Raw genomic sequence first — 26941 nt, 5'->3', positions numbered from 1 at the left:
TCCTTTTGAAAAATATTTATTGAGTATAAATAAATGTCCTATACATTAAATATCAAGAAATATTCATTACTGATTACAAGTCAGCTGTAATACTGCAGGAACCACAGAATCAAAATATCCACCCATGATACAGTAGTGATAATTCCATTCCAATACTGGACACAGTAATGATTTACTCACAAGACACAAGAAAACTCACCCAGAAAGGCCATCACTTTAACCAACCTATAACACCACAAGAGAAAATGGTTTTGAATCATAATATGGATAGTGCCACCATTCTCATCTTTGCCATCAATTTATCAGGTCAATCTGAAATTGTGGAGATATGCTGTCACAGAACTTAAAAGATTTCCATTTCCTTGGTTTTATTTCAAAATTATTATTAAGGAATTAAGACGGACATATCCAATGATAATTTTAAGTAAGTTAGTCTTTCATAAGAGAAAAGGAATAAAAATTTAGTATAAAGAAAGCCTCCTCCAAGCAACGAGTCTCTTATCGGGAAAAAAAAAAAGTAAAATAATTAACTTTTCCTCCAAGGAAAGGAAAGAAACCTAAATCTGTTATGGCAAACTTGGAAAGATAAATATTCCCCAGTCCTAGAATATGCATTTATTTTACACGATGTACTTGAATGATGCAAGTCTACGAAGCAGGGATCTGTGGCAATCCAAATTCATCCACCAGGACTCCATCCTATGAAAAGAAAGAATTGTTCAGTGTCACTATTCTCCAACTGACTTTAAAAAAAAAACTGATTTCAAACATTTAGTGGTCAAAATTCATTTCCAAGTGGTTAATCAATGAAAACAAAAATCTCACTGAGAAGATGAGAACAACCTTTTTTTCAAGAGAGGTAATGTAGCAAGTGATAAACCAGGAAAAGAAATGCAAGGGATCAAAAGGGATGACTCTGAAGAGTAAGGGAAGAGTGAGAGAAATTTAAGAGTAAACCTTGAAAGGGGAGAGGGGGCTGCGAGTATCCAGGAGTTAAGGAGTGTCCAGAGTAAAGGCTGCGGAGTGAGCACTTGCCTCCAGATTCCCACTTTCACTCTGGTCCCTAAAGTGAACCAATATCTTTTGTAGCCTCACCAATCCTCAAAGGAGTGGTGCCCCAGGACAGGAGTCACTGCCATATCATACTTTACTACAGACTTCTAGGAGTGACTGGGCATCCCTGGTAGCTCAGACAGAATCGGCCTGCAATGCAGGAGGACCCAGCTTTGACCCCTGGATCAGGAAGATCCTCTGGAGAAGGGAATGGCAACCCATTCCAGTATTCTTGCCTGGAGAATCCCATGGACAGAGGAGCCTGGTGGGCCATAGTCCATGGGGTCGCAAAGAGTCAAACATGACTGAGCGAGCGACTAAGCATGCACCCACAGGCAGACTATCAATTCAGAAACCATAGCTCAATAGCGCATTTAAATCAGGAATCTGTGATCTTCTAAACATGGAAATAACATACATGCTTCAGGAACCTGTTACCAGGGATTTAAAAAGATGTGCTATGGTAGTGTTAATAAAAACTATTTCAGGAATGCTGAGAAAAAACAACATATGCACCTGGCACCTTGAAGTCAGAGTGGTGTGGATGGCATGGGCAGTAGAAAAAGATTAAGACAACTCCAGGCTCAAGGAGGAACGGGGGGTAAAGTAGGGGAAGACTAACCCCAGTCCATTGTAGGAAAACTGGGCTTTAAAGGGTTCCCAAAATAATGAGAGTCTTTCCTTGTTCTTACTTAGTACCTTTTAGATTCCCAGGCTGATGATTAGGCATAGTCTTTACCATTTTGCACAGAAAATATGAACAGAAAAAGCTTTCACCTTGTTCTTCGTGTCAGTGGGAACACCTTCTGGAATTGCGGGTGCAGCTGCTGCTTCATCCAAATAAGAACTGTCTTCATCGGCCAGAAGCTCATCGCCCAGTGCATCCAACTCTAAGTTGAAACAGTCAACATTTCAAAAAAATGTAAGCAAAAAAATTGGAGGCTAGGGATGACTTCCCTGGTGGCCCAGTGGTTAAGAAATTCGTCTGCCAATGCAGAGGACATGGGTTTGATCCCTGGTCTCAGAACTAAGATTCCACATGCCACAGGGCAACTAAGCCAATGTGCCACAACTACTGAGCCCACGTGACTGGCAGTGAGAAGCCACCACAATGAGAAGCCCGTGCGCCACAACTAGAGTAGCTCCTGTTCAGTACAATGAGAAAGCCCGCACTCAGCAATGAAGAGCCTGTGCGCTGCAATGAAGACCCAGTGCAGCCAAAAAAAATTTCTTTCATTAAAAAAATAAATAAATAATTTAAGAAAAAGAAAATTGGCAGTTAATGTTAAGAAAGTCAGCCAAATTATTTGAAATAAGATGAAAATTTAAAAACAGAGAAGGGATTATTAATTTCTATTTTCAAAATAAAAGATGGCTATTTCAAGGAAACTGGGGTGGTAAAAGTCCATGAAAAACAAAAATTAAAACAACTATTTCCCACAGGTTTATAAAGCCCTAGTATTCATGAGAAGACTGTATAGTTATTAGTACGCCAATTCAAATTAGAAAATCCTGACAATACAAATGTAAAAAATTATTTTCCATTTACTGATGAAAACAGCCAGTGAGAGAAGGCATGAGATTGTTGTAAAAGGAATGACCATGACATGAGATCAGGCTTTAAAAGTAAGTCTATGGCAAAGTTGGAAGTGACCAGGGGGAATAGCAATAGCAGGCAGAAACTCATCAGAGGAAACTCAAGATGAGAAATAAGAAAACAGAAATAAACGGGGTAGGGAGGAGAGAAGGGGCAGGGGAGGTTATAGTTAAAACAAGAACATGGAGATAAAGTAGTAGTAATGGGACAGGACAATCATCCAACAGAAAACCCAGTTACTCATGCTAGAAACTGACAAACATCTTTGACATCTCCCTCTATTTCTGCTGCTGCTGCTGCTAAGTTGCTTCAGTCGTGTCCGACTCTGTGTGACCCCATAGATGGCAGGCCACCAGGCTCCCCCGTCCCTGGGATTCTCCAGGCAAGAACACTGGAATGGGTTGCCATTTCCTTCTCCAATGCATGAAAGTGAAAAGTGAAAGTGAAGTCACTCAGTCATGTCCGACCCCTATCGACCCCATGGACTGCAGCCCACCAGGCCCCTCCGTCCATGGGATTTTCCAGGTAAGAGTACTGGAGTGGGTTGCCATTGCCTTCTCCGCCCTCTCTCTCTACATCCAATCAATCAATCAATCAATCAATCATTAGGTCCTGTCCATTCAACCTTCTAAAATTTCTTCAGTATGTCCATTTCTCCCTGTCTCTGCTGCCACCGCCTTAGTTTCAGGCACCATTATGTCTTAAATGGACTACAGCAACAGTTTCTAAACAACTCTCCGTGAGGCCACTTCTTAACAACCCCTTCCACTTCATCTTGCTGCTGCTGCTGCTGCTGTAAGTCGCTTCAGTCGTGTCCGACTCTGTGCGACCCCATAGACGGCAGCCCACCAGGCTCCCCCGTCCCTGGGATTCTCCAGGCAAGAACACTGGAGTGGGCTGCCATTTCCTTCTCCAGTGCATGAAAGGGAAAAGTGAAAGGGAAGTCGCTCAGCGGTATCTGACTTTGAGACTTCATGGACTGCAGCCTACCAGGCTCCTCTGTCCATGGGATTTTCCAGGCATGAGTACTGGAGTGGGGTGCCATCGCCTTCTCCTAACCTCTGCTAATCCTTCAGGTCGTATGCCATCCCTGACTCCCAAATAGGTTGGATTCCTCTATGTTCCTATGGTACCCCATACTACTTCTTCCCATCAGTCTGTGCTCTTATAACTCATGCAGTTTCTTACTAGAAACTAGAGGAGAAGGTTCAGGAGTGCAGGGATGATGTTTGTTTTCTTCAATGCTGAATCCCCAGCATCTAACACAGGGCCTGGCATATAGTAACTGATGCACACCAAGTATCAGTATCTGCCAACTACTGTTTCTTGATCGGCTTTACTGTTCTGAGGAAGAGGACTCACGCAGGAAAATGACAAGAAAAAAATCAAAAGGAAAATGGCAGGGAATGACAGTGTTTGGTTACCAAGCATCAGGTCAGCAGAGGCCTTTGCCCGGATGTTCCTTCAGAGCTTGTCCACCTCAGAGTTGGTGAGGTATGCCAGTCTGATTGGCTGCCACCCAAGCTCTGTGCCCAGAGCCTGTACCATAGACAAACTTTCAGGGGACCCTCATAGAAATTTTCTCTATTGCTTAGGAGAAAAGATCCCTAACAGTTGTTCCTTTCAGAAGCTAGGCTACATATACTTTGCTTTTCCTATAACTTACCTGCTTCGAGGTCATCTTCATCTAATTCTGGGGTGCCGTAACTACGACTCAGTGCTTCTTGGATTTCATTTGCATCTTCCATCATATCCTCTAGCTGGTCTTGTAGATCCTACAAAAATATATATGACAGGATTTTTATTCAATTCTTACCATTTTTCTTTAACTACCCCCTGTCTCTATTCTCTCCCCTGAATCTTAGAAATAAGCCATGGACCACATAACCGTCCCCTATTTTTGGTGGTAAAAACGTAAACTTGAAAAATAAAGAACAGAACTACTAACCTCGCATTTGAATTTAAGATGCTTCGTGGAAAATCAAACTGCTATTGCAAGAAGAGATGCCCATCTCTCTCTTTAGAGAAAGTTTGCTTGAAACAGGAAATCAAGCAACATTTATACTATCAAAAATCTTCAAGTTAAGAGGAAAGAGGGTAACTGATACAAGCAAATCATGCTTCTAGAGTCAGTCAAAAACTGACTGCACTGTGGAGGGCAAGGAAGCAGTAGCAGAAACAACTGGATAGTACAAAAAGTTGTACTGGGCCCACCCTATATGGCGAAACAGAAGTGGATTCAGGATAGGCTGGATATCTGAGACAAGGCTGGTGAAAAAAATTGACTGAGGGCATAAATTATCTGGGAATAATCTGTCTGTACTTAACTAGGAAACTACTAAAGGGCCACAAAGAATGTAAAACCCATTTGAGAAGTGGTCCAGCATAATAAAGGGCAGTTAGTACAATGCTAAGAAGAGCAGACTGTGGTTAAACATAACCAAGCTAAAGTTTTATTCAACATTCAAAAGTTTTATTTCATATTCAATAAAAAGTAATGTCTCTTAGGCTTAATTTGCTCATCTATAAAATGAGGTTATTAATAGCCATTCTTCATAGGTAATGATGTATTGTAATAACATATGTCATAATATGTGTCAAACACTAAACACTTAATATTATATATTGTCTGTTAAGGATGTGCAGAACAATGTTTTTCATATGCTGAAAATTCCACACAGAGGGGAATGGACTCTTGCTGATAATGCAGAGGTTCTAAATCAACACTGCTTATTCTTCAGAATTTCCAGAGCAATGCAAAACATTTAAAAAACTCCTTCTTCACCCCCAAATTAGAGGTTAGTTTTTCCATATAAAGGTTAGAAAATAAAATGGAAGAAAATACTTTTTTAAAAAGAAAATGCTTTCTGTTTCCAAGTACCAAACTACCACATTGCATATACTTTAACAGTCTGCTACACAGAGCAGCACTGGCTGAAACAGTAATTAAGAGGGTGAAAATAACATAACTAATCAAGTTGAACTTATTTTAGACTTTTACATATCAAGGTAAGTCACCCAAAATTTCAGAGTGATCTGAAATTTTTTATATCTAATAGGATCTTATAATCCTATTAGAAAGAGTAGGATTTCTAGCAAGAGATTCCAGGATAGGCACAGGAAAAAAATCATCACAAAGAATTAGCAGGTTCAATTCTGCAAAAACAAAAGCAATGCAAAACAAATACAAGCACTAGACTGGACCACAGAAACTGGGAAATAAAAAAGAAATAGGAGAACACACATGTAGAGGCAAAGTTTTAAAATGAGCACTGCTGCTGCTGTTGCTAAGTCGCATTAGTCATGTCCGACTCTGTGCAACCCCATAGACGGCAGCCCATCAGGCTCCTCCCCTGGGATTCTCCAGGCAAGAATGCTGGAGTGGGTTGCCATTTCCTTCTCCAAAATGAGCGCTAGAAAACAATAAAAATGCTTTTCAAGTAAAATATTTTAGGAAAACAAATGGGATTCAAACTATCCAGCCCAGTCAAAGACACACACCCAAACACATCAAAAAAGTTAAGAAAGAACCGGGCTCTCCACCTATTATGCAAGCAAGTCTATTAGGGCAGGGGTCCCCAACCCTCAGGCTACAGACTAGTACTGGTCCATGGCCTGTTAGGAACTGGGCCTCACAGTAGGTGAGCTGTGAGTAAGCGACGTTTCATCTGTATTTTCAGTTGTTCCCCATCACTCACTTTACTGCCTGAGCTCTACCTCCTGTCAGATCAGTGGCAGCAGCATTAGATTCTCATAGGAGCATGAACCCTACTGTGAACGGTGCATGCAAGGGATCTAGGTTGCACACTCCTTATAAGAATCTAATGCCTGATGATCTGAGGTAGAGCTAAGGTGGTGACACTAGGGCTGGCGAGTGGCTTCAAATACAGAGTATCATTAGCAGAGAAGTTTGACTGCACAAAGACCATAATAAATCAATTGCTTGCAGACTCATATCAAAACCCCCAGATGAGCCATCTAAAAGTTGCAGGAAACAAGCTCAGGGCTCCCATGGATTCTGCATTATGGTGAGCTGTATAATTATTTCATCATAGATTGCAATGTAATAATAATAGGAATCAAGTGCACAATAAATGTAATGTGCTTGTATCATCCTGAACCCACTGCCCACCCCACAGTCTGTGGAAAAACTGTCTTCCACAAAACTGGTCCCTAGTGCCAAAAAGGTTGGGGACCACTGTATTAGGGGACAGGAGAAGGAAAACCAGGTGGGGAGACAGCCAGACAACCACAAGTGAAAGATGAAGAAACATAGAGAAAACCAAAAATACCAAAATTTCTATTTTGTTCATTAAACAGCACTAATTAAAACACAAGGAACCCTGAAAGTAGAAAATAAAATTCAGTTCACTGTGTTTGATTATCAAATAATATGATACAAATAAGGCAAGCATACTCAGAACATTTTTCTCAGTGAATCTCTGTCACTAAGCCTAAATTCTTGGAAGCAGAAACTGGTGGAGGATTAGAGAGGGTCCCAGCATTAGTATAAGGAGGGGTGCTGGAAAACAGCAAGATAGGAAGAACACCTTCACTTAAGACTGGAACTATCAGGGAACACTGTGCAGAAGCAGTAAGATGCTGGAGACACAATAAGAACTCAACTAACAAACCCTGATTAAATGGGGCAAAACTGCTTTATGGCACTGAATAGCCTCTCCTTCATTTGTTCACCAACCATTAAGTAAACTGAAGGCCAGGCACTGTTTGGGGCACTTGGGAATACACTTCGGAATAGTGAACAAAACTGAGTCCCTGCCCTCTTAGAAAGAGACATTCTACTTAGTGTTTAGGGGGAAAGACCACTATCATTATGTGCAGAAACGCCTTCTCCTCTGACCATCACCACTCCCTCTGCTAATCCTGTCTGCCATCTGGGCTGCTCAACTGACAGAGTTAAGAGATGCCAAGCTCCTAGGGCTCGCCACCCCAGCTAAAACAGGATCTCCAAAAAGAAATGCTAATTTTAGGGACATTATTATTAAAAACCTAAAGAGATGGGGGGAGGTGATTAAGAGGCACAAATTACTATGTATAAAATAAATAAGCTATAAGGATATATTGCACAACACAGGGAACAGTCAATATTTTACAATAACTATAAATGAAATATAACCTTAAAAAAAGAAGATGACTAAGTTCTGGGGATCTAAAGTACAGTATGGTGGCTATATTTAACAATACTTGAAAGTTGCTAGGAAAGTAAGCCTTAAATATTCTCATCACAAAAGCAATAGTAATTATGTGAGGTGATCTTACAGTGGTAACCATTTCACTATGTATTTCAAATCACCCCCAAGGTACACCTTCAACTTACACTATATTCTATAGCAAGTGTATCTCAATAAATCTGGGGGTGGGGGTGGGCAGGGAATCTAGAGAGAATTACTAGAAAAGGGAACCAATTCTATACCAAGAACCATGCTAAGCATTTTATATATATTGTCAATATACATATTGTCCCAAGTGTTACTTGGGGACAATCCTGGGAGATGAACAGCAACATCACTACTTTATAATTGAGGCAACAAGACTAAAAATCATTAAATGAGTTAGTAGTAAAAGGAAACTGGGCGTTTATTCACTGGGTGTTTATTATGTGCCAGGCATTGTGCACTTAGATACACCAGATCATTTATTTCACCCTCATAATAACTAGAGAATCCTGTGGACAGAGGAGCCTGGTGGGCTGCTGTCCATAGGGTCGCATAGAGTCGGACACGACTGAAACGACAGAATGCATGCATACATTGGAGAAGGAAATGGCAACCCACTCCAGTATTCTTGCCTGGAGAATCCCAGGGACGCAGGAGCCTGGTGGGCTGCCGTCTATGGGGTCGCACAGAGTTGGACATGACTGAAGTGATTTAGCACCAGCAGCAGCAGCATAATAACTGCATGTGGTATTAGGATCCTTAGGTTAACAGTGAGGACCTTTGACGCTTTCCCAAAGTTACTCCATTAGTAAACGGGAGGCCCAAGATTCCATCCCTCTCCTGGGCTCTTCCCATCACATACACATTCATTTGGGTGCTTTGAGAAACCAGTGTACATTCTTACAGAAACCAGCACACATCTCACCTCAATCTGGTCAATTTTCACTTGCTTGTATGCTTTCTTCATTTCCTTTACTCCCAATTTCATAGCATCAACCTAAAAAAAGCAAAGAGAACATACCATTTCTTGGCCATGATGGTTAACTGTCTTTTAGAAACTACAGGAAAAAGAGCACAGGAGTACAAAAATAAAATGACACCGTGGGAAAAAGTGCTTTGGGAGTACCGTGGTCTTGGTGTCCTTCAAGGACTGGATGGTGTAGTTGGCTTGCTCCATATTAAATGACTGTTGGGCGAGATTGTCCCGCTGTTGCTCGTACCTTTTCAGAGTCAAATGAAAACGGTAATGTGAGGCAGATAGAACTCTTCAGGAAAAAAGTATCTTTAATGCTAGATAAAAGAATCTTCTTAAAGACAACAACAAACCTTAACAAACACACAGAAAAAATGAGAAAAACAATTCAATCCATCTTAAACAAACATCATTTGACGTTCCTCCAATTTTCTTCCTTGGAATGTTCTGTAACTATAACACTATTTTCCACTTAACATTATTACTGCTGTTTTCTACATTGCTAAGAATATATGTTTTAATATATGTTTTTATGTTTTAGATTATTTCCAATGCTAAATTCTCAGAAGTGGAATTCTTAGGGGGAAGGAGCAAGACTATATTTAAGATTCTTCGTATATACAGTGAAACTTTTTCCAGTAGACTGAACTGCTTGAGGACTGGTATTGTATTTTATTAATCTTGTATCCATAAATAGGTAATCTATCTAACCTAATATATTGCCTGGCACTCCAACTATTTTTTTTTAATGAAGTTTTATATCAACTGATAATACTATCTCAAAGACTTACATCACTATACTCTTTATACAGTATTTGAAAACCATCTAACCATTCAAGCAGAAGAAAAATGATCAATGATGCAGGCAAATGGTGGTGGAATATTATCACACCATTAAAAAAATATGTTTCCAAAAAATATTTAGAGGGACAAAAATACTTGTGATACAACATTAAGTAAAAAGGATAACTGATATAATACATGCCATTTGTTTTCTTCTAAAAGATTATATGCACATATGCCATGTATGCACAAGCAGAGAAAGAAATTAACATTTTAAAGGTGGTTATTTCTGGCAATAGGAATCTTGGTGAATTTTCTTTTCTTCTACTCATGTTTAAGTACTTGCCAAGTTTCCACAATGAACATGTATTCTTTTATCAAAAAAAAAAAAAAAGCTACTTAAACATTGCAGTGCTGGACTTCCCTGGTGGCCCAGTGGATAAGAATCCACCTGCCAATGCAGGGGACTTAGGTTTAAAATCTGATCCGGGAAGATCCCACATGTTGTGAAGCAACTAAGCCCATGCACCACAAGTACTGAGTCACTGCTCTAGAACCTGCGAGCTGAAACTACTGAGTCTTCATGCCTCAAGCCTGCGCTCCACAACAAGAGAAGCCACTGCAGTGAGAAGCCCACACGCTGCACGGAAGAGCAGCCCCCACTCTCCGCAACTAGAGAAAGCCCACACAAAGTAACAAAGACCTTTTTGGTGTTTGTTTTATTATTTATTTTTGGTGCAGCCAAAAATAAATTTTATTTTTTTTTATAAAAATTTTTAAATTAAAAAATTGCGATGCTACCAATTTAGGAGGTAACAGTTTTACTACACACTTTCATTGCTCTAGGCATCATAATTTTCTTTTTATAACTCTGTCTAATCTAAAAGGAGTAAGATGGTATCTGATGTTTTATAAGAAGTCATTTTGTAAACAAGAATAGAGATACCAATATCTTTCTGCTCTTTATCAGCTGATTCCACCTGACCTCTGCACTCCTGCAGAAGGTCTCATCAGCTGGAGAGCCCACAAGGTTAAGAACCAAAGATAATGTTGGGTTTCTGCTCAAACACTGGGACATAGTCACCTAAAACAAATTAAGGACTGCTAAATCTTCTGAAAGGAGGGAACAAATATTTAGGTTTCCCAATTTTACAGGCAAACAAATGAAATTTTAAAAGGCACATTCTAATTACATAAATGGGAGAATTAAACTCTACAGATCTGGGAAGTCTATACAGAAGCCACTAGACATACATGGCTACTTAAATTGTTAAAATTAAATAAAACTGGACCTTGAGTTCCTTAGTCATACTAGCCATGTTTCAAGTGCTCAATAAGCACACATAGCTAACAGCTATTGTACTGACGAGCACAGATAGAAAACATCTCCCACCACAGCAAAAAGTTCTATTTAAATGGACAGTGGTGCAACAGATGTTGCTGAACATGCAGGGGGAGAAATTCTAGTTAAGTGTATGTGTAAATGAAATTTGCAGTTAACTGAAGAATGCTTATAAAGCGGTGCATACATGCTAAGTCGCTTCAGCTGTGTCCAACTCTTTGCGACCTTATGGACTGCAGCCTGCCAGGCTCCTCTGTACCTGGGATTCTCCAGACAAGGATACTGCAGTGAGTTGCTGTGCCCTCCTCCAGGGGATCTTCCCAACCCAGGAATTGAACCCCCATTTCTTATGTCTACCTCTCTGGCAGGTGGGTCCTTTACTACCGTGCCACTTGGGAAGCCCTTATAAAATGGTATGAAAATTTAAAGGAATGGAAGACCATTTCCCTTTTGGTTAAACCTGTTAGAGGAAAGGAGATTATACTTATAGAACTTACATCCGCTTTTGCTTTAAAACCCGCAAGGCTTTCTGCTTGACCATATTCTAGGAAGAAAAATAGATTTTAATGAATGGAAGTAGAAAATATACAAATAGTCAAAGAAACCTCCCATATCCTCAAACTCACATACCTACTTCCTCTCATCTTCAAAGCAGTAGACATGTGGCTCCCAGACTGTTTACCCCCCCAAGCAGGCTCTAAGCTCCAGCCCACCTCAGTCTTTTCACCCAACAACTCAGTACATTCCCTTTTCTAGGGCATATTATTTCTACTCCAAGAGGGCCAATTTTGTATATTCAGGTGCCTTAGAGAGATTCCAAATTTGGACAGTCTGCTATCCACTCAAACTCACCATGCCCAATCTCTTCAACCTGCTATCATCTTGGAAATGACTAACAACGGCCTCACCAGTCTCTCATTTCTCTAGGCTGAAAACTGTTACACCGACCTTACCTTTCCTCTCCTGTTATCTCCTCATGCACTGTCATTGTGTTAGATTTCCGAACTCACTTTCAAATTGATTCCTCTCATGTCATTCTCATGACTACCACCACGGTTTAGGCTTTCATCTCCTCAAGCCTAGGTGGGCTGTCCTGCCTCTGGTTACTCTTCACTTCATGCCATCCAACTACAATGGCAGAGAAAATCCTCTGATCACTTCGCTTTCTATACTGTTTCATACATCACTTTGTCTCCTCCAATGAAGACGGAAAAGCAGGTATTATTACTTCACAGATGATAATAATACCTAACATTTACTGACTGTTTCTATGTACTAGACATAGTGCTATGGATTACCTTGACATAGGTTGCATGAATTACCTTGTTCAATCTCACACTATAAAGTAGATATTATCCTCTTTTTACAGATTGGAAAACTGAGGTTGAGTGATGCTAAGTAACTTGCTCTCACTTAAATGCTTAATAAGTTACAGAGATGGGGTGGGGGGAAAAAAGCAGCTCAAATCCATGCACTTACATACACCACTCTATGTTTCTTCCTAACAGAAGAAGAAAGGAAGAAATTAAGTGACTTTATAAAGGTCACAGCTAGTAGGTAGTGATGGTGTTAATAGAATACTAGTACTTTTCCCCAACATGCTATTCCTTAACCATCTATTATAGTTACCTAACCTGACCAGCCAAGCAACTCATTAGTCTGAGCAGGCCCAGCCTGTCCAGATTGCCACCTTCTCAGTAGAATATGCTAATTCCCACATACATGTTTCTGGGTGTGATCAACATCTCTCCACCAGGTCAAGCCCCAGTTTTCCTCTCATGTCTCCTCCCTGAAGGACACACCATCACATATGTTTTCCCTTTACCAGACTGTGAGCATCTCTTCTATATTTCTCACCAGCCCTTACCACCAGGCTCTACTTCCACAGGTACTCAAATCAAGGTGTCACAACTTCTGCAGGAGCTGTCTACCTTACCTTTGCAGGTCCCTCCCTCATCTTCTTGATCTGATCCTTATACTTCACTAGTTCAGCATCCAGCCGAGAAATCTTCTTGTCAATGGATTCTGCTCTGCTGTCCACCTTCAGCGGAAAAACATAAAAGGCAGTAGTAGTTACTGCAATACACTGACATGAAAAGTGGTAGGAGAGGAAAGAATATAGAGGAAGAAAGGAAAAACAAGAGCATATGGTGATGGTTGAAAACAGCAATTCCTAATTGTGGGGAGGCGGGATTCTCAGAAATCCTGGGGGGCGGGGTTTAAACTATTCCACCCCGCTAGATTCTAATATTCCAGGGGCGTATTCAAGTATTTGAGCAGAAAAAGAATTTGAGAATCACTCGACTGAGTCGAAATTTCCCAAGAATTGGAGACTAGGCCAGCAGAGTGCTCAATCAGAAAGTGTGTGAAATGAGTTACTGCCCAATGGACCTCGGCTAGGGCTGTAGAGCTAACGCTATTCACTTGGATAAAAGGTGGTGGCCTAATGACAGGGGCTAGAGTTCTGAATTTTGTGTAACAGATCCAGGGTTGGGTTACAGATATACTGAGCTAGGATATCATGCCGAGATTCCTGACGTCGGAGAAGGATGAGGGACGGAAGAGGAGGGAGGAGTAGGGCTGGATGAGGTGGGAAGGGTGTCTGGGCCTATGGCTGGTCGGGGTGACCAGGTAAGTTAACAGCGAGTGGACGCGGCGCTGAGCACCAGAGGGGGTGGGGCGCAAGTAGGGTTAAGCAATGATGGGTTAGGGGTCCCTGGTTTGTGGCGTCAGCAATGACTTGGTAACAGGAACGAAAGTGGGGTGGAGGGAGCTAAGGTGTAATAGGCCTGGGAGCCAGGAATCGACGCCGAAGTCGGGGGTGGACAGGTTAAGGGGTGTCAGGGTTCCTGAGCCTAATTAGCAAGTCTAAGTGCCCACCGTGCCAATGCAGTCAGTCAAGCTGGGCGGCGGAGCCTTGGGTTTCGCTTTCCCGAAGAATCGGTTCATCTTGGGCGGCCGCTAAGAAAACCTAAACACTGGAGCAAAACCAGAAACGGAAGCAGAGTCACCTCCCTCTCCGACTTGACTTCCGGCCCCCCATGCGCAAGCGCAATGTGCCTATTGGCGTTTCCCGATCCTTTTACCGGATTTTCAGCCTGATCTTCCGGGGAAGGGGAGCTCCGGGAAGTTGGAGGTGAGGGACCGAGAGTCAGCAGGGGGCGTGGCCCCGGTGGCGGGTGTGGGCGTGGCCCCAGATAAGCCAGGCGGGGCCTCGGCTGAGTGGGTGGGGTAGGGGGCGGCTTCAGAGGAATAGAGCCCGGCTGCAGCCGGGCTGCTCCGAGGGGCGGGGCCGGTAGGCCCGGGAGGGGCGGGGAAGTAGCCGAACTGGGGTGGAGGGCCCCTAGCTAGCTACTATAGCTGGGCGGGCGACAAGCGCGGGTCTGGCGGAGCGCGGAGGCGCGCGAAGACCGCGAGGCGACCGGGAGCGGCTGGGTCCCCGGCGGCGCGCGCCTCGGCCGGGCCGGGAGCCGCGCCAGTCGGTGCCCCCAGCCGAGCGCGGTCCGCCTCCCTCCCAGAAATCTGCCGTCCGGAGCGTGACCAGAGGGCATGCCGGATCCACCAGAGGCGCCGCCGCCTGCGCTCGCAGGCCGCGGGTGAAAAAGAAAGCACAGCCTCGCTCGGCCCGGAGCGAAGAGGTGTGCCGGAGCGAAGAGATGTCCCGGAGCGAAGAGGTGGCCCCGAGCGAAGAGGTGGTCCCGAGCGAAGAGGTGGCCCTGAGCGAAGAGGTGGCCCAGAGCGACGAAATGGCGGCAGCCGGGCTCAGCGTGACCGTCACCCACAGTGAGCGCGGGCTGCCGGGTGGGCTCCGTGCTGGGCCACGAAAGTCCGGTGGGGTCTCTGGGTTTGGTCGCCTGCCCTCCCGAAGTGTGTGCTCTTGTATTTGGAGTCCAGAAGCGTGGGATCTTGTTTGTGTTCGTGGGACCGGCTTTTTCTTTTTTTTTACTGGTCTCCTGTCAGCACACCTTTCCACGTGGCAGGTGTATTTTGTCTCAGGCCATTTGTTAGGTCCTTGATGCTTCACGTCGTGGTTTGGTTGTATGTCTTAGGGTGTGCCTGCACAGTTGTGGGACGTTGTGCCTGGCTTGTATTTGGCCATGTTGTCTATGACTGCTGTGTATCTGGACACCTACTTGTGTGCAGGAGTCAAAACTCATGTGTGCTGTTTGAGTGAGGCGTGGGTTCAAGTGTACACTGTGGGCACCCTTGGGGTCTGTCTACTGTTGGAGTTGACACAGAACTAGGCAAAGACTGTTCTCCAGGGAGCTGAGTCCATAAGGTTTCCTCAGGACCAACTAGGGGAGACCCCAGGGCCTCAATAATCTGGAGACCAGGATTCTGCAGGTTTGGGTGACCTTGGGATGTCTCCTTTCTAGGCAGCTGGTTTCTTCTATGCGAAATAGAGTTGGTAACACCTGTCCCGCTGACTTCATGGCTGTTGAGTAGGCTTAAGGCTTGGCGTGATGCACTGGACACAGGCTATGCCCTTGCTGTCCACATATCCAGAAAAGAATTGGCACCTCTGCTCCAAAAAGAAATTTCTGCTGTTTGAGTTTTTTCACTCATTTGTTTATTTATTGGCCACACTGGGTCTTCGTTGCTTTGCTCGGGCTTTTTCTAGTTGCAGCGTGTAGGGGCTACTCTTCTTGAGATGTTGGGGCTTCTCACTGGGGTGGCTCTAGGCATGTGGGCCTCAGTAGTTGCAGCATACAGGCTCAGTAGTTGTGGCACATGGGCTTAGTTGCTCCACGGCATGTGGAATCATCCAGACCCAGGGATTGAACCTGTGTCCCCTGCCTTGCAGGCAGATTCTTATTCACAGCACCATGAGGGAAGTCCCTCATTTATTTTCTGGGCACCAACCATATGCGTCCAGGTGTGCCCAGTGGGAGAGACCTGGAAGAAAAGCAGTTGCTTGCCCATTATAGCAAAGGAGATAGAAACAGTTCCTCGCTCAGTACAACACAGAGGAGAGGACAGTCAGGCTAGAGGAGGCAGATGGCTTGTAAAGAAAAGCACAGAATTTGAAATAGATCTGAGGTTAAGTTCTGATTGTAGAGATGGGTCTCACTAGGCAAGTCTTGACTGATCTCACGTTTTGCTTATCTGTGAAATGGGGAATAATAGGTAATACCGGCTTCATGGGTACTTCATGGGGTTGTTCTGAGGATTAATTAAGATTATGCATAAAATAAGCCTGCTGCTGCTGCTGCTAAATCCTTTCAGTCATGTCTGACTCTGTGTGACCCCATAGACAGCAGCTCACCAGGCTCCTCTGTCTCTGCGAGTCTCCAGGCAAGAATACCGGAGTGGGTTGCCATTCCCTTCTCCAGTGCATACATGCGCGCTAAGTTGCTTCAGTTGTGTCCGACTCTGTGCGACCCTGTGGACAGCAGCCCACTAGGCTCCTCCGTCCACAAGATTCTCTAGGCAAGAATACTGGAGTGGGTTGCCATTTCCTTCTCCAAAATAAGTCTAGTCAGCCCCTTACACATGTTAAATGCTTAAAATGTTAGCTGATATCACTGATATTGTTAGTTCCTGTAACAATTCCCAAGGAAACAAAAATCCTTGAGCAGGTCTTAAAGGCTGGGAAAATGAAGTGTCAGCCTCTGTTTATTGGTTTGTGTTTTATTCAACACTTTTCTCTATCCCCAGGCAATGAAAAGCACGATCTTCAAGTTACCCCACAAGAAGGCAATAGTGAGCCAATTGTCCAAGACCTGGCCCAAGTTGTTGAAGAGGCTACAGGGGTTCCGCTGCCTTTTCAGAAACTCATATTTAAGGGTAAGGCTTTCTCTTCCAGCTCTGAGCCTATTTAAAACTATTTAACCTTTAAGAGTTGACTCATCTGAAAAGACTCTGATGCTGGGAGGGATTGGGGGCAGGAGGAGAAGGGGACGACAGAGGATGAGATGGCTGGATGGCATCATCGACTTGATGGACGTGATTTTGAATGAACTCCGGGAGATGGTGATGGACAGGGAGGCCTGGTGTGCTGCGATTCATGGGGTCGCAAAGAGTCGGACACGACTGAGCGACTGAACTGAACTGAAATGAACAGTAAGGTTAGGTTTTCAATCTAGGACAGTTCTTATTTGCTTGTTAATTCCGTCATTCCTTCAACAAATATTTGTTGAGTACCTACTATGTAGTGGACACTTGCAAACACAGGCACAGGTATTAGAGTTGAAGTCACATGAGGGTGGCAGAAACCTTACCATTTTTGATGAGGCACATGGGCAGTCTTCCCTGGCTAAGTTAGATCCTCTTCCCAGTGTATATTCTTGTAGCACTCCCTCCACCTCTGCATAGCTTGTATTGAAACTACTATTAAATAATTGTTTCCATAGTCACCAAACATCTGTTTTCTCTGGTACAATACAGACTCCATGAGGACAGAGATACTTCTATGTTTTCAGGGCTTGGCCTAGTTCTGACACAGGGAAGGTACTGAACAGACTAAAGGACCTGGATGTAGCAGGCCCAGTGGAATATGGTGATTTCTGCCAGGACACACCTTCTCCCATCCCCATTCTCTGGTTTTCTCATTCCCATGGGAACCCATTATTTTGTATCTGATGAAGCTAAGTTCACCCCATTTGGTGCCAATCATAAAGAATTTAGTGATGGGAAGCATTTACTTTTACACTTCATATTGTAACTCCTTGTCTTTTCTTTTTAAAAACATTTCATTTTACAATTATAAAGGCAATAGAAATTCATGTTTCTAAATAGAGAAAAACACAAAAAAGAAAATGTTCTCCTGGATAAAACCCCTCATAACAATTCAGTATATTTCTGTCCAGCCTTTGTTTGTTTGTCCTGACATCCTGAAGTGTGGGTTCTCATTTGTGGCTTTTTTTTTGTTTCTGTAGTGGATAAAACTAGGATCATTTCTTGTGATCTTCTTATAACACTTGGTCATCAACACATATTGTGGCATTGAAGTTTCCTGAAAAATGAGCTTTAGTGCCTACAAAGTCTTCTGTTGTTATGATGTATAGTAATCAGTCCCCTATTCCTGAGTTTTTGACTTTCCAGTTTCTCACTGTTATGAATAATAATAATTTTGTAACAGTTATTTAGGCACATGTCCAGTTATTTGTTAGGATCAATATCTGAAGTGAAGTTATTGGGTCAAGAAACCTTCTAAAAATGTTATACCAACTCATCCTCTTCTCAATAGTGAACACACTATTTCCTATACCCTTGCTGAAATCTATTTTCACTGTTGTACAAGTTACCTTTGACATAACTGTCTTCTTTTTTCAGGAAAATCTCTGAAGGAAATGGAGATGCCATTGTCAGCACTTGGAATACAAAATGGTTGCCGGGTTATGTTAATTGGGAAAAAGGTAGATTGCTTTTTCTATCAGAAATACCTCAGAGCCAAATGACTAAGGTGTTATACATGAGTGTCCATTTAGAAGGCCAAATTGGGGGCTCGGGTTTGGCACTGGTGAAGTAGGGCTTGCCACACAAATGTCGTTACTATTTGTTTAGTGAAGTTACCAGTTTTATTGTTCTCATATCCTTCATCTTCTGTTCTTTAGGGTTTTCACCCTGGGAATTAGGAGTGGTTGTATTGCCTCAATTATGTGGGTTTTGTGCTGGTGGTGGGATTTCAGTCTGGATAAAATGGTGTCTGAAGCAGTCGCTACTCACTTGGAGAGGAATTTGCAAGAGACTGTCAAACCTGTAAATTTTAAAAATAAGTAACTCTACAAATTTCAGGAACCTCTCTTCCTTTAACCATTCTTTTTGCTAAAATCTCCCGTGAGGTTAAACACTCTGGCTGGAAAGAAAGGTTCAGACTAGAAGTGAGGGAGAAAAAGAGTCAGTTGGTGACAAAAAGGGTTGAGGACAGTAGACCCTAGGGCCAGCCATGCATTGTGACACAGTGGAGTTGTTGGTCAAATGAAGTTCCCTTACTTTAAGCTGGGTGTGGCTGATTTAAGAGTGGAAAGAGGGCAGAGGTTAGCAAGGTGGAGGTAAGGAAAGTCTAGTGCAGACTTGGAACTGCCAGGAGACTGGCACTTAGGATCTGGCCACCAAGGGAGATGGTGGGAACAATGGGAGACAGTGTAAAAGCAGAAAGCTGCTAGCTACCAATGAAGTTGAGAGAAGGGGAAATAGTCTAGATTTCTTGCTCAAGGGTCAGGAAGAACGGTGATGGAATAATGAGCACAACCCAAGGGTTGAGTTTGAAGAAACTTTAGGACCCTCAGCTGGAGTTGTCCTGGGGTGTGAGAAGCCAAATCACATTCAGGTCTCAGCTTTACCTCTTTGGGCTGTGTGACCTTAGGTTACTTTACAGTTACCTCAATTTCATCATTGGATTGTGGTAAGGCTTAAATAATAATACAGGTAGAATGCTTAGGATGGTGCCTGGCACAGAGGGGATGCTCAGTGAAAGTATGCATCATTACATGGTCATACTGAATGAGAGAGCTCAGGAATTCCATTAAGGAAAGGATAAAATTCTACCTGTCTCACCTTTCTGGACTCCTCACATGCTAGGCGTTCACTATAATTAGTTAACACTCTGGGCTTCAGTCTGGAGTCAGTTGGTGGTCAGCCCCAGGCTAAGGTCAGATCTGGCTCATGGATCAGCTTTGTTCTCTGAACCCAAGCCGTCGGGCTATCTCACCAGAACTTGTACCTGGTACCTTCTCTCTATCTTGTCTAGTGTCTTTGTAGATAGAAAACCTTAGTGTATAACCCTCCAGCTTGCTTTCCAAGAAGCAGCAAGTTTAAGATGATGTTTTCCTAGGGGAGTAGTTTGACCGCTTGTGGTCAGACTTTTTTATCTGACAGAAGCTACTATTTTTGGTGATTATTGACTTCCTTTTATTCTTAACATTTTAGAACAGTCCGGAGGAAGAAGCTGAACTAAAGAAGCTGAAAGATTTGGAGAAATCTGTGGAGAAGATAGCTGACCAGCTGGAAGAACTGAATAAAGACCTTGCTGGAATCCAGCAGGTAACTCTCCTGGTAGACTTGACTTTCTGCCTTCTCTAAGAATTCTCTAGAGACACAAATGTGTGGTTATGAGGGCAAACTTTGTTTTCAGCCCCTGCTGGGTTCAGACCCTGACTCTTCCCATTCTGTAACTGGGCAAGTTTGCCTTTGTCTCAAGTTCTGTAAAAAAGGGAGTGATGATGGTAACTCCCTCTTGGGCTGTTGTGAGGATTCAATTACATAGTTTGAGGTTGACACATTCTAAGTGCTTTGTAAGCCCATCATTGTTATTTACAAACCCCAGCCAGCATCCATTTGTGTTCCTGTGAGAATACCTGTCATGCTAGGATCATGTGTTGTCTTAAATAGAATAAATAGTTTCTCTCAGTCTAGTCAGTTATAATGTATTTGGCAAGGCAAAGAACACTGATTCATAGAATGTCCAAGTTGAGCATGATATTGGCGAGGGGTCATCCTATTCAATTCCTTGTAGTACTAGAGGTGGAGGACCGAAACCAAATTAGAATTAGTTATGGCCTCAAACCACGTATTTATTTTTGATCTCTTCATTTTATAACATTAATGGATGTATGATTGTGTTTTAATTACTAAAGTACTGCATACTGATTGTACACAATTTTTAAGAAGATGTGTGGGCACCAATATGAAAAATAATAATTACCTTTAAGACCCCCAGCTCAAAAGATAACCATTACTAAAACCTGGAATCTGTTTTTTTATCTTAAAAAATCGGTATAATGTTAGGTATACTTTGTAAATAGTTCTTTCTTTGGTTTAAGGAATTGAACACTTTCCCATGTCATTTAAAATGATCATACTTAGTATACCTGAAACTTACACAGTATTGTAAATCAACTATACTTCAATAAAGAAAAAATGTCTGGGGAGGGAGGAGGGAGGAGGGTTCAGGATGGGGAACACATGTATACCTGCGGTGGATTCATTTTGATATTTGGCAAAACTAATACAATTATGTAAAGTTTAAAAATAAAATAAAATTAAAAAATAAAAATAAAAAAATAAATTAAAAAAAAAGAAAAAATGTCTTGATTGAAAAAAAAAAAAGATCATCCTTTTCAAATCTCGTATAATATTGCATCACATGAGTGTATCATGGTTTACCTAACCAATTCTTTATTATTTATCACCTTATGTTATTTAACATTATGCATAATGCTTCTTTGAATGTCCTTGGGCTTAAATCTTTTTTGGCCATTTCTCATTTTTTGGTCGAGTAAATTCTTTCAGTTGGAATCGGTAGCTTATTTCATTACTTGTGAAATCTGCATCTGTAGCTTTTGACTTTGATAAAAACATCCTCAGAGATCCCTGCTATCCATCTGCTGTCACCAGCTAACTGATCATTAGGCCAAGTAACGTGAATAAACAGATAATTTAATAAAAACAATTAAGTAAGTGCTGCCATTTGTTAGCAATATGTCTGTGTCAGGACTCGTATTAAAGGTCTTGTATTTCCCTTTATCCTCATGGTAACCCTCTGGGATGTGTGTGTCATGGTCTCCATTTTATTTTATTTTTTTTGTTTTTTTCTTTTTGCCTTTGTTTATTTAGCTGCTTGTTTATTTGGGTCTTAGTTGCCTATGCAGGATCCTCATTATATCATGTGGGGTCTATCACTGGGGCGCATGGACTCTCTAATTGGAGTGCAAAGGCTCAGTAGTTACAGCACATGGGCTTCGTTGCCCAGCGGCATGTGGGATCTTAGTTCCCTGACCAGGAATTGAATCCTCTTCCCCTGCATTGCAAGGCGGATTCTTTTTTATATATATATACATTTTTATTTATTTACTTATTTTTTTCTGTGCTGGGTCTTCATTGCTGTGTGGGCTTTTCCCTTGTTGGGTGAGTGGAGGCGGCTCTCTGGTTGCAGTACTCGGGCTTCTCATTGCAATGGCTTCTCTTGTTGCAGAGCACAGACTCTAGGGAGCGCAGGCTTCAGTAGTGTGGCACGTGGGCTCAGTAGTTGTGGTTCCCGAGCTCTGGAACACAGTCTCAATAGTTGTGGCATGTGGGCTTCGTTGCTGCCTGGCATGTGGGATCTTCTGGGATCAGGGATCAAACCTGTGTCTGCTGCATTGGCAGGTGGATTCTTTACCACTGAGCCAGTAGGGAAGCCCAAGGTGGATTCTTTTTTTTTTTTTTTCCCTCCGCAAGGCAGATTCTTAACCATTGGACTGCCAGGGAAGTCTTCCATTGTATTATTTCATTTATTTAATTTGGCCAGCCTGCTCAGCATGTGGGATCTTATTCCCCAATGGGGAATGGAACCCGTGCCCCCTGCACAGAAGCACAGAATCTTAACTACTGGACTGCCAAGGAAATGCCTTGATCTCCATTTTAAAAATGAGGACAGCAAGGTACAGATAGGTTAAGGAACTTGCTTAAGCTCACCAGCCAGTACACAGCAGTCAGAATTGAAGCCCAGGCCTATCAAACTCTAAACCCTGTGCTGTTAATATCTGCCTCTTATATGCAGGTATTCACTGGTGACTGAGGGCTTCAGCAGAGCCAGGCCTCTGGAAGCATTTGTGGCCTCAGTAGGCCACATGAGATAGAGGGGCCTGCAGCCTATTACAGTGCTTGAGGAGGCCCAGGGCTGGCTTTTCTGTTTTTCCAGGAGGTGGAGTTGTGGGCCTGCGATTTGGCCCAGCCTATTGGGGAACGTGGACTCAGGGTGTGGCTGCTTCATCAGTGCCTGGCTTGGAGTTTTTGTCAGCCTCAAAGAAACACTTGGAATAATGCATCATTCCTCCACAGGGTTTTCTGGCCAAGGATTTGCAAGCTGAAGCTCTCTGCAAACTCGATAGGAGAGTAAAAGCTACAATTGAGCAGTTTATGAAGATCTTGGAGGAGATTGACACACTAGTAAGTAAATACTCAGCTGAGAAGGACTAGTTTCCTTTGATGGCTTTTCAGTCAGTTTCACTTTCTCAGTATCACACTCATTGCCTGAGGATACTGGGCACCTATTGAGCAGTGTACCAGACACTGCTAGGTCTTTGGTGAATATGCAGAAAGATAAGACAGTTCCTGACTTCCCCTATCTCACCAACATGGGGTTTTTGTCATTTTTATATGTACTAGTGGCATCTAAGGGGGCTTCTCAGGTGGCGCAGAGGTAAAGAATCTGCCTGCCAATGCAGGAGACAAGTTTTCTATTCCTGGGTTGGGAAGATACCCTGGAATAGGAAATGCCAAGCCATGCCAGTATTCTTACCTGGAAAATCCCATGGACTGAGGAGCCTGGGGTTGCACACAAAGAGTCGGGCATGACTGAGCACACACATACAGTAGCATCTAATCCTCACAAAGCAGGGACCTAAGTGATACATGGTCTCGTGGTCAGAGACATACAGGGTGTCACTTTCCTGACACTCTTGTATCTGACATTCCACTGGGCCCATTACCCGTACAGAAGGCAGTCAGACCCAGCTCTTGGGAGGCTGTTAGGAATCACTGATGCCATGTTCCCTTTGAGAGATAATATCTCTCCCCTGATACCTCATTCTTAGGGTGAACTATTCTGCTTGGGATTCTTGAGGGGAGGTGGTATGCTGCTGCTGCTGCTACTAAGTCACTTCAGTCGTGTCCGACTCCGTGTGATCCCACAGACGGCAGCCACCAGGCTCCCCCATCCCTGGGATTCTCCAGGCAACAACACTGGAGTGGGTTGCCATTTCCTTCTCCAATGCATGAAAGTGAAAAGTGAAAGGGAAGTCGCTCAGTCATGTCTGACTCTTAGCGACCCCATGGACTGCAGCCTACCAGGCTCCTCCATCCATGGGATTTTCCAGGCAAAGTACTGGAGTCGGGTGCCATTGCCTTCCCCGGGGAGGTGGTATAGGGGGTGGTAAAGAAGGGCAGAAAGGCACTATGCTTTTCATGTCACAGTGAGTGTGTGGCCCAGCCAGGACACTATCCGTGCACAGAAAATGATGAAAGGACAAAGCCCATGCTATAGGTCTACAGTCCAGGCCTCGAGAGCTAAGGAGTGCTTATGGAGCTAGAGCCATGGAAGGGGATGTGTAGGTCAGAGATCCAGGGAAGTGACTCCTGAAAATGCCTGTCATCCACATTGGTGACCTGTGGCCAGCTTGGTGTGCTATGGGTGTTTCTGACGTGTTCCTATGTCATTTTCACTTACTCGGATTATTTATATGTCAACTTATTCTTCCATAGATTCTGCCAGAAAATTTCAAAGACAGTAGAATGAAAAGGAAGGGTTTGGTGAAAAGGATTCAGGTGAGTTGTGTGGTAGGGCATCACAAAGTGTCATGCATCAGTGCATGTATCTCCTCAAAGTAGCGTAGAGTACATGTGTGGTGGGGGCTCTCTTCAGCTGTTACTTCTCAGTATGAACCCAGAACGCAAGAGCTCCTTTCATGTCCCTGTAATTGAATTTGGATTAAACTGATCGGGAAAGAAGTTTGCTGGGGAGCAGACAGGGCTGACACGTTATGCAGTTCTAGGAGGTGCCATTCCTATGGACAGGGCCCCCATTCCTGTGGACAGGGCCCCCTGAAATCACGCCATTTCAGTGGCAGGGCTTCCTCTCCTCAGCGCTCTTTGGAGGTTGTTAACTGAGAGCACTGTCACTTCCCTCTCCTGAGTCTGGGGCCTGGACTATCTCCATCCCCACACACCCGTTTAGCCTGAGTCAGTCACCCAGGGGTTCCCTAGAGTGGCTTGGCAAAGAACCTCTTGTGGCTAAGGTTGGCATGGGTTGGCTGGCCTCCAGTGGCCCTCACTACTCTGCATTTATCTTTTAGGCCTTCCTAGCCGAGTGTGACACAGTGGAACAGAACATCTGCCAGGAGACAGAGCGACTGCAGTCCACAAACTTGGCCCTTGCTGACTGAGGTGAGGCGGAGAAGGCCGTGCTGCACTGAAGAACAGCCCCACCAGCCCTGCCATCTCTGGAACAGAAGTTACCTGCCTTCCCCAGCGCTGCTGGGAGCAATTGGCCCGTTGCCTTTTCCTTCTCTTACAACCCGCTCTCAATGAACAAGTGTCATCCATACAATCTTTAGCCTCCTATCAGCTTCTCGTTCTGTCTCTGTGGATCTGTGCTGTCCAGCAGCCCACCTTGTCTGGAGAGTGCCCCCATGACCAAGTCTTCCCAGCTGCTTGGACCTTTGGGTGCTTTCTTTGGGCTGGTGAGAGCTCTTATGTATCCTGAGGTAGTTCTGAGTTTATTGGCCATTTTGGTCTTCAGATCCAAGAGGCCTTTTTGTTCTTATGATCCCATAAACCTGTCTGTGTAAACCAGAATCACCAGGAGTCCGTGTCTGGTGAGGAAAATCAGGAATGGGTCAAAACAGTAGCCCGAGTGTCTCTCATGTGATCTCTGAAACAGCTGGCTGGTTGTGGGTTCATGACCCTGTCCTCAGCTCCCAATGACCCTGATCAGCCATAGGTCGTGAGATCTCTGGTTCATTCCTGGAGTGGGGCCTGTGGTTGATATATGGACTGCCTTGCTCCCAAGCAAATCTCTAGAAGGTTAGAACCCAGAGTTGACTAAGTCTCTGCTTGCAACCAGGTCAGAACCCTGGCTTACGAGGGGCAGTGAGGGGGCCAGAGTGAATTCAGCAGGCAGGTAGCGAGGGCAACCATAAACCTCTCAGGAGTTCCTTCAAAGGCATTGTTAGGAGCCATCCCCTTCTGAGATCTACATTTTCTTCAAGTTACTTTGAGGTTGTTTCTGTCTGTTTTGTGGTCCTTTCCCCCTTCATTTGTTATTTAAAAAATAAAGCAGTTTATATACACATCAGCAAGCAAAAGAGTGTTAAAACTTTTTTTTTATTTGAACTTGCCATACAGCATGTGGGATCTTAGTTCCTGACCAGGGATCTAAGCCATGCTCCTGCATGGACTTGTAACCACTGGTCCACCAGGGAAATCCCAGAAGAGTGTTTAAACTTTTTTTTGTTGATGAAGTATGAGAAACAGAAGCCTTCTGAGGTTCTAGTCTAGAAGTTTAGAGGTGGTCTGTGTACTTCAGTGGCCTCTTAAATGGGTCAGCTGATGTTACCCCCATTTTTTTCACACAGTGCCCAGGGGAAAAACTCCTAAAGGCCACTCTGAGGCCAGTCTTAGTCTGGCAGAGAGGGAGTCGGTGAAACCCTAGGAATTTAGGGCTGTGTGGGTGGGGCCTAGGACAAAGTGGTGGCAAGTGGACGAGGCTCAGGGGGTCCCATTGGCCCACCCCCAACTTTAATCAGAGTCATTCAGTATTTACCTGTTTATATGTAGTAGCTGTGTGGTCTTGGGCCACAGCAAGTTCCTATGTGCCAGATACCATTCTGAGTTCTTCAGGTGTGTTAGTCATTTAATCCTCACACAGTCCAGGAGGTAGACAGATACTCTGTTTTAGAGATGAACTTAGGTGATTTGCTCAGGATCATAGAGTAAGTGAAAAGCCAGGACACAAACTAGGTGGCTCGATTCCAAGCCAGTGTTCCTAATCTCTACTGATTTTTGTCCCAGCTGACATGGGGTTGCTCACACCTTCTCATTTTCTCTTCTCGTTCTATTTATCTCCTGTGTTGGTCTGTGTACTTCCTCTCTGGCCCTCTCCATTCTCCGTAGAGCAGTTGAGTGATCATGATCATGATCTCGTCATGTCAGTCCTGTGCCTAAAAATCTCAGTGACCCCCATTCTCTTAGGATAAAGGCCAAGGTCCTTGCCCTTTTCATCTTGCTCCACTCTCCTGTTTATTCTGTGCCATCAGCCACTCTGGGCCAGTTCAGGTCCTCAGGTGCTCTGAGCCCTCTCGCCCTGGGGTCTTCGCATGCGCTCTTCTTCTGCTTGGACATTTCCCCACCATCCTTACCCTACCCCTGCCGCCATCCTAGGCGACTGCTGTTCATCCTTCAGAATGTAAATCTCTTCCATAGAAAAACCTCACCTACTGATGTCCCTGATAGTCAGTCTGAGAATGTCAATCCCCCAGGTGATGTCCTCTCACAGCTTGTGACTATTTTTATGATAAACAGCATTTATCATGGTC

General features: G+C 43.7%; 2 protein-coding genes across 3 annotated transcripts; one reads left to right on the top strand and one right to left on the bottom strand.

Annotated features, from left to right (window-relative positions):
• Positions 1-13903, bottom strand: CHMP5 (charged multivesicular body protein 5). The gene is made up of 8 exons (XM_019966406.2): positions 13806-13903; positions 12862-12966; positions 11423-11469; positions 8954-9047; positions 8753-8824; positions 4317-4425; positions 1831-1943; positions 1-699 (listed from the first exon to the last, which is right to left on the bottom strand). The coding sequence occupies exons 1-8, from the start codon at positions 13872-13874 to the stop codon at positions 649-651; spliced, it is 660 nt and encodes a 219-aa protein (XP_019821965.1). The 5' UTR covers positions 13875-13903; the 3' UTR covers positions 1-648.
• On the top strand, positions 13899-26941 carry BAG1 (BAG cochaperone 1). Of its 2 annotated transcripts, XM_019966405.2 has the most exons (8): positions 13899-14061; positions 14444-14708; positions 16584-16712; positions 18201-18283; positions 19797-19910; positions 22689-22796; positions 24111-24173; positions 24701-26941. In XM_019966405.2, exons 2-8 carry the CDS (start codon positions 14582-14584, stop codon positions 24788-24790), a joined length of 714 nt encoding a protein of 237 aa, XP_019821964.2. In that variant the 5' UTR covers positions 13899-14061; positions 14444-14581; the 3' UTR covers positions 24791-26941. The 2 variants fall into 2 exon arrangements, with proteins under 2 accessions (XP_019821964.2, XP_070651089.1); XM_070794988.1 differs by lacking the exon at positions 13899-14061 and having other exon boundaries at positions 14245-14708.

The sequence above is a fragment of the Bos indicus genome, chromosome 8 (assembly GCF_029378745.1).
Source record: "Bos indicus isolate NIAB-ARS_2022 breed Sahiwal x Tharparkar chromosome 8, NIAB-ARS_B.indTharparkar_mat_pri_1.0, whole genome shotgun sequence".
Taxonomy (NCBI): Eukaryota; Metazoa; Chordata; class Mammalia; order Artiodactyla; family Bovidae; genus Bos; species Bos indicus.
The sequence above is the reverse complement of the archived record's forward strand: the minus strand, read 5'-3'. Positions and strand labels throughout refer to the sequence as shown.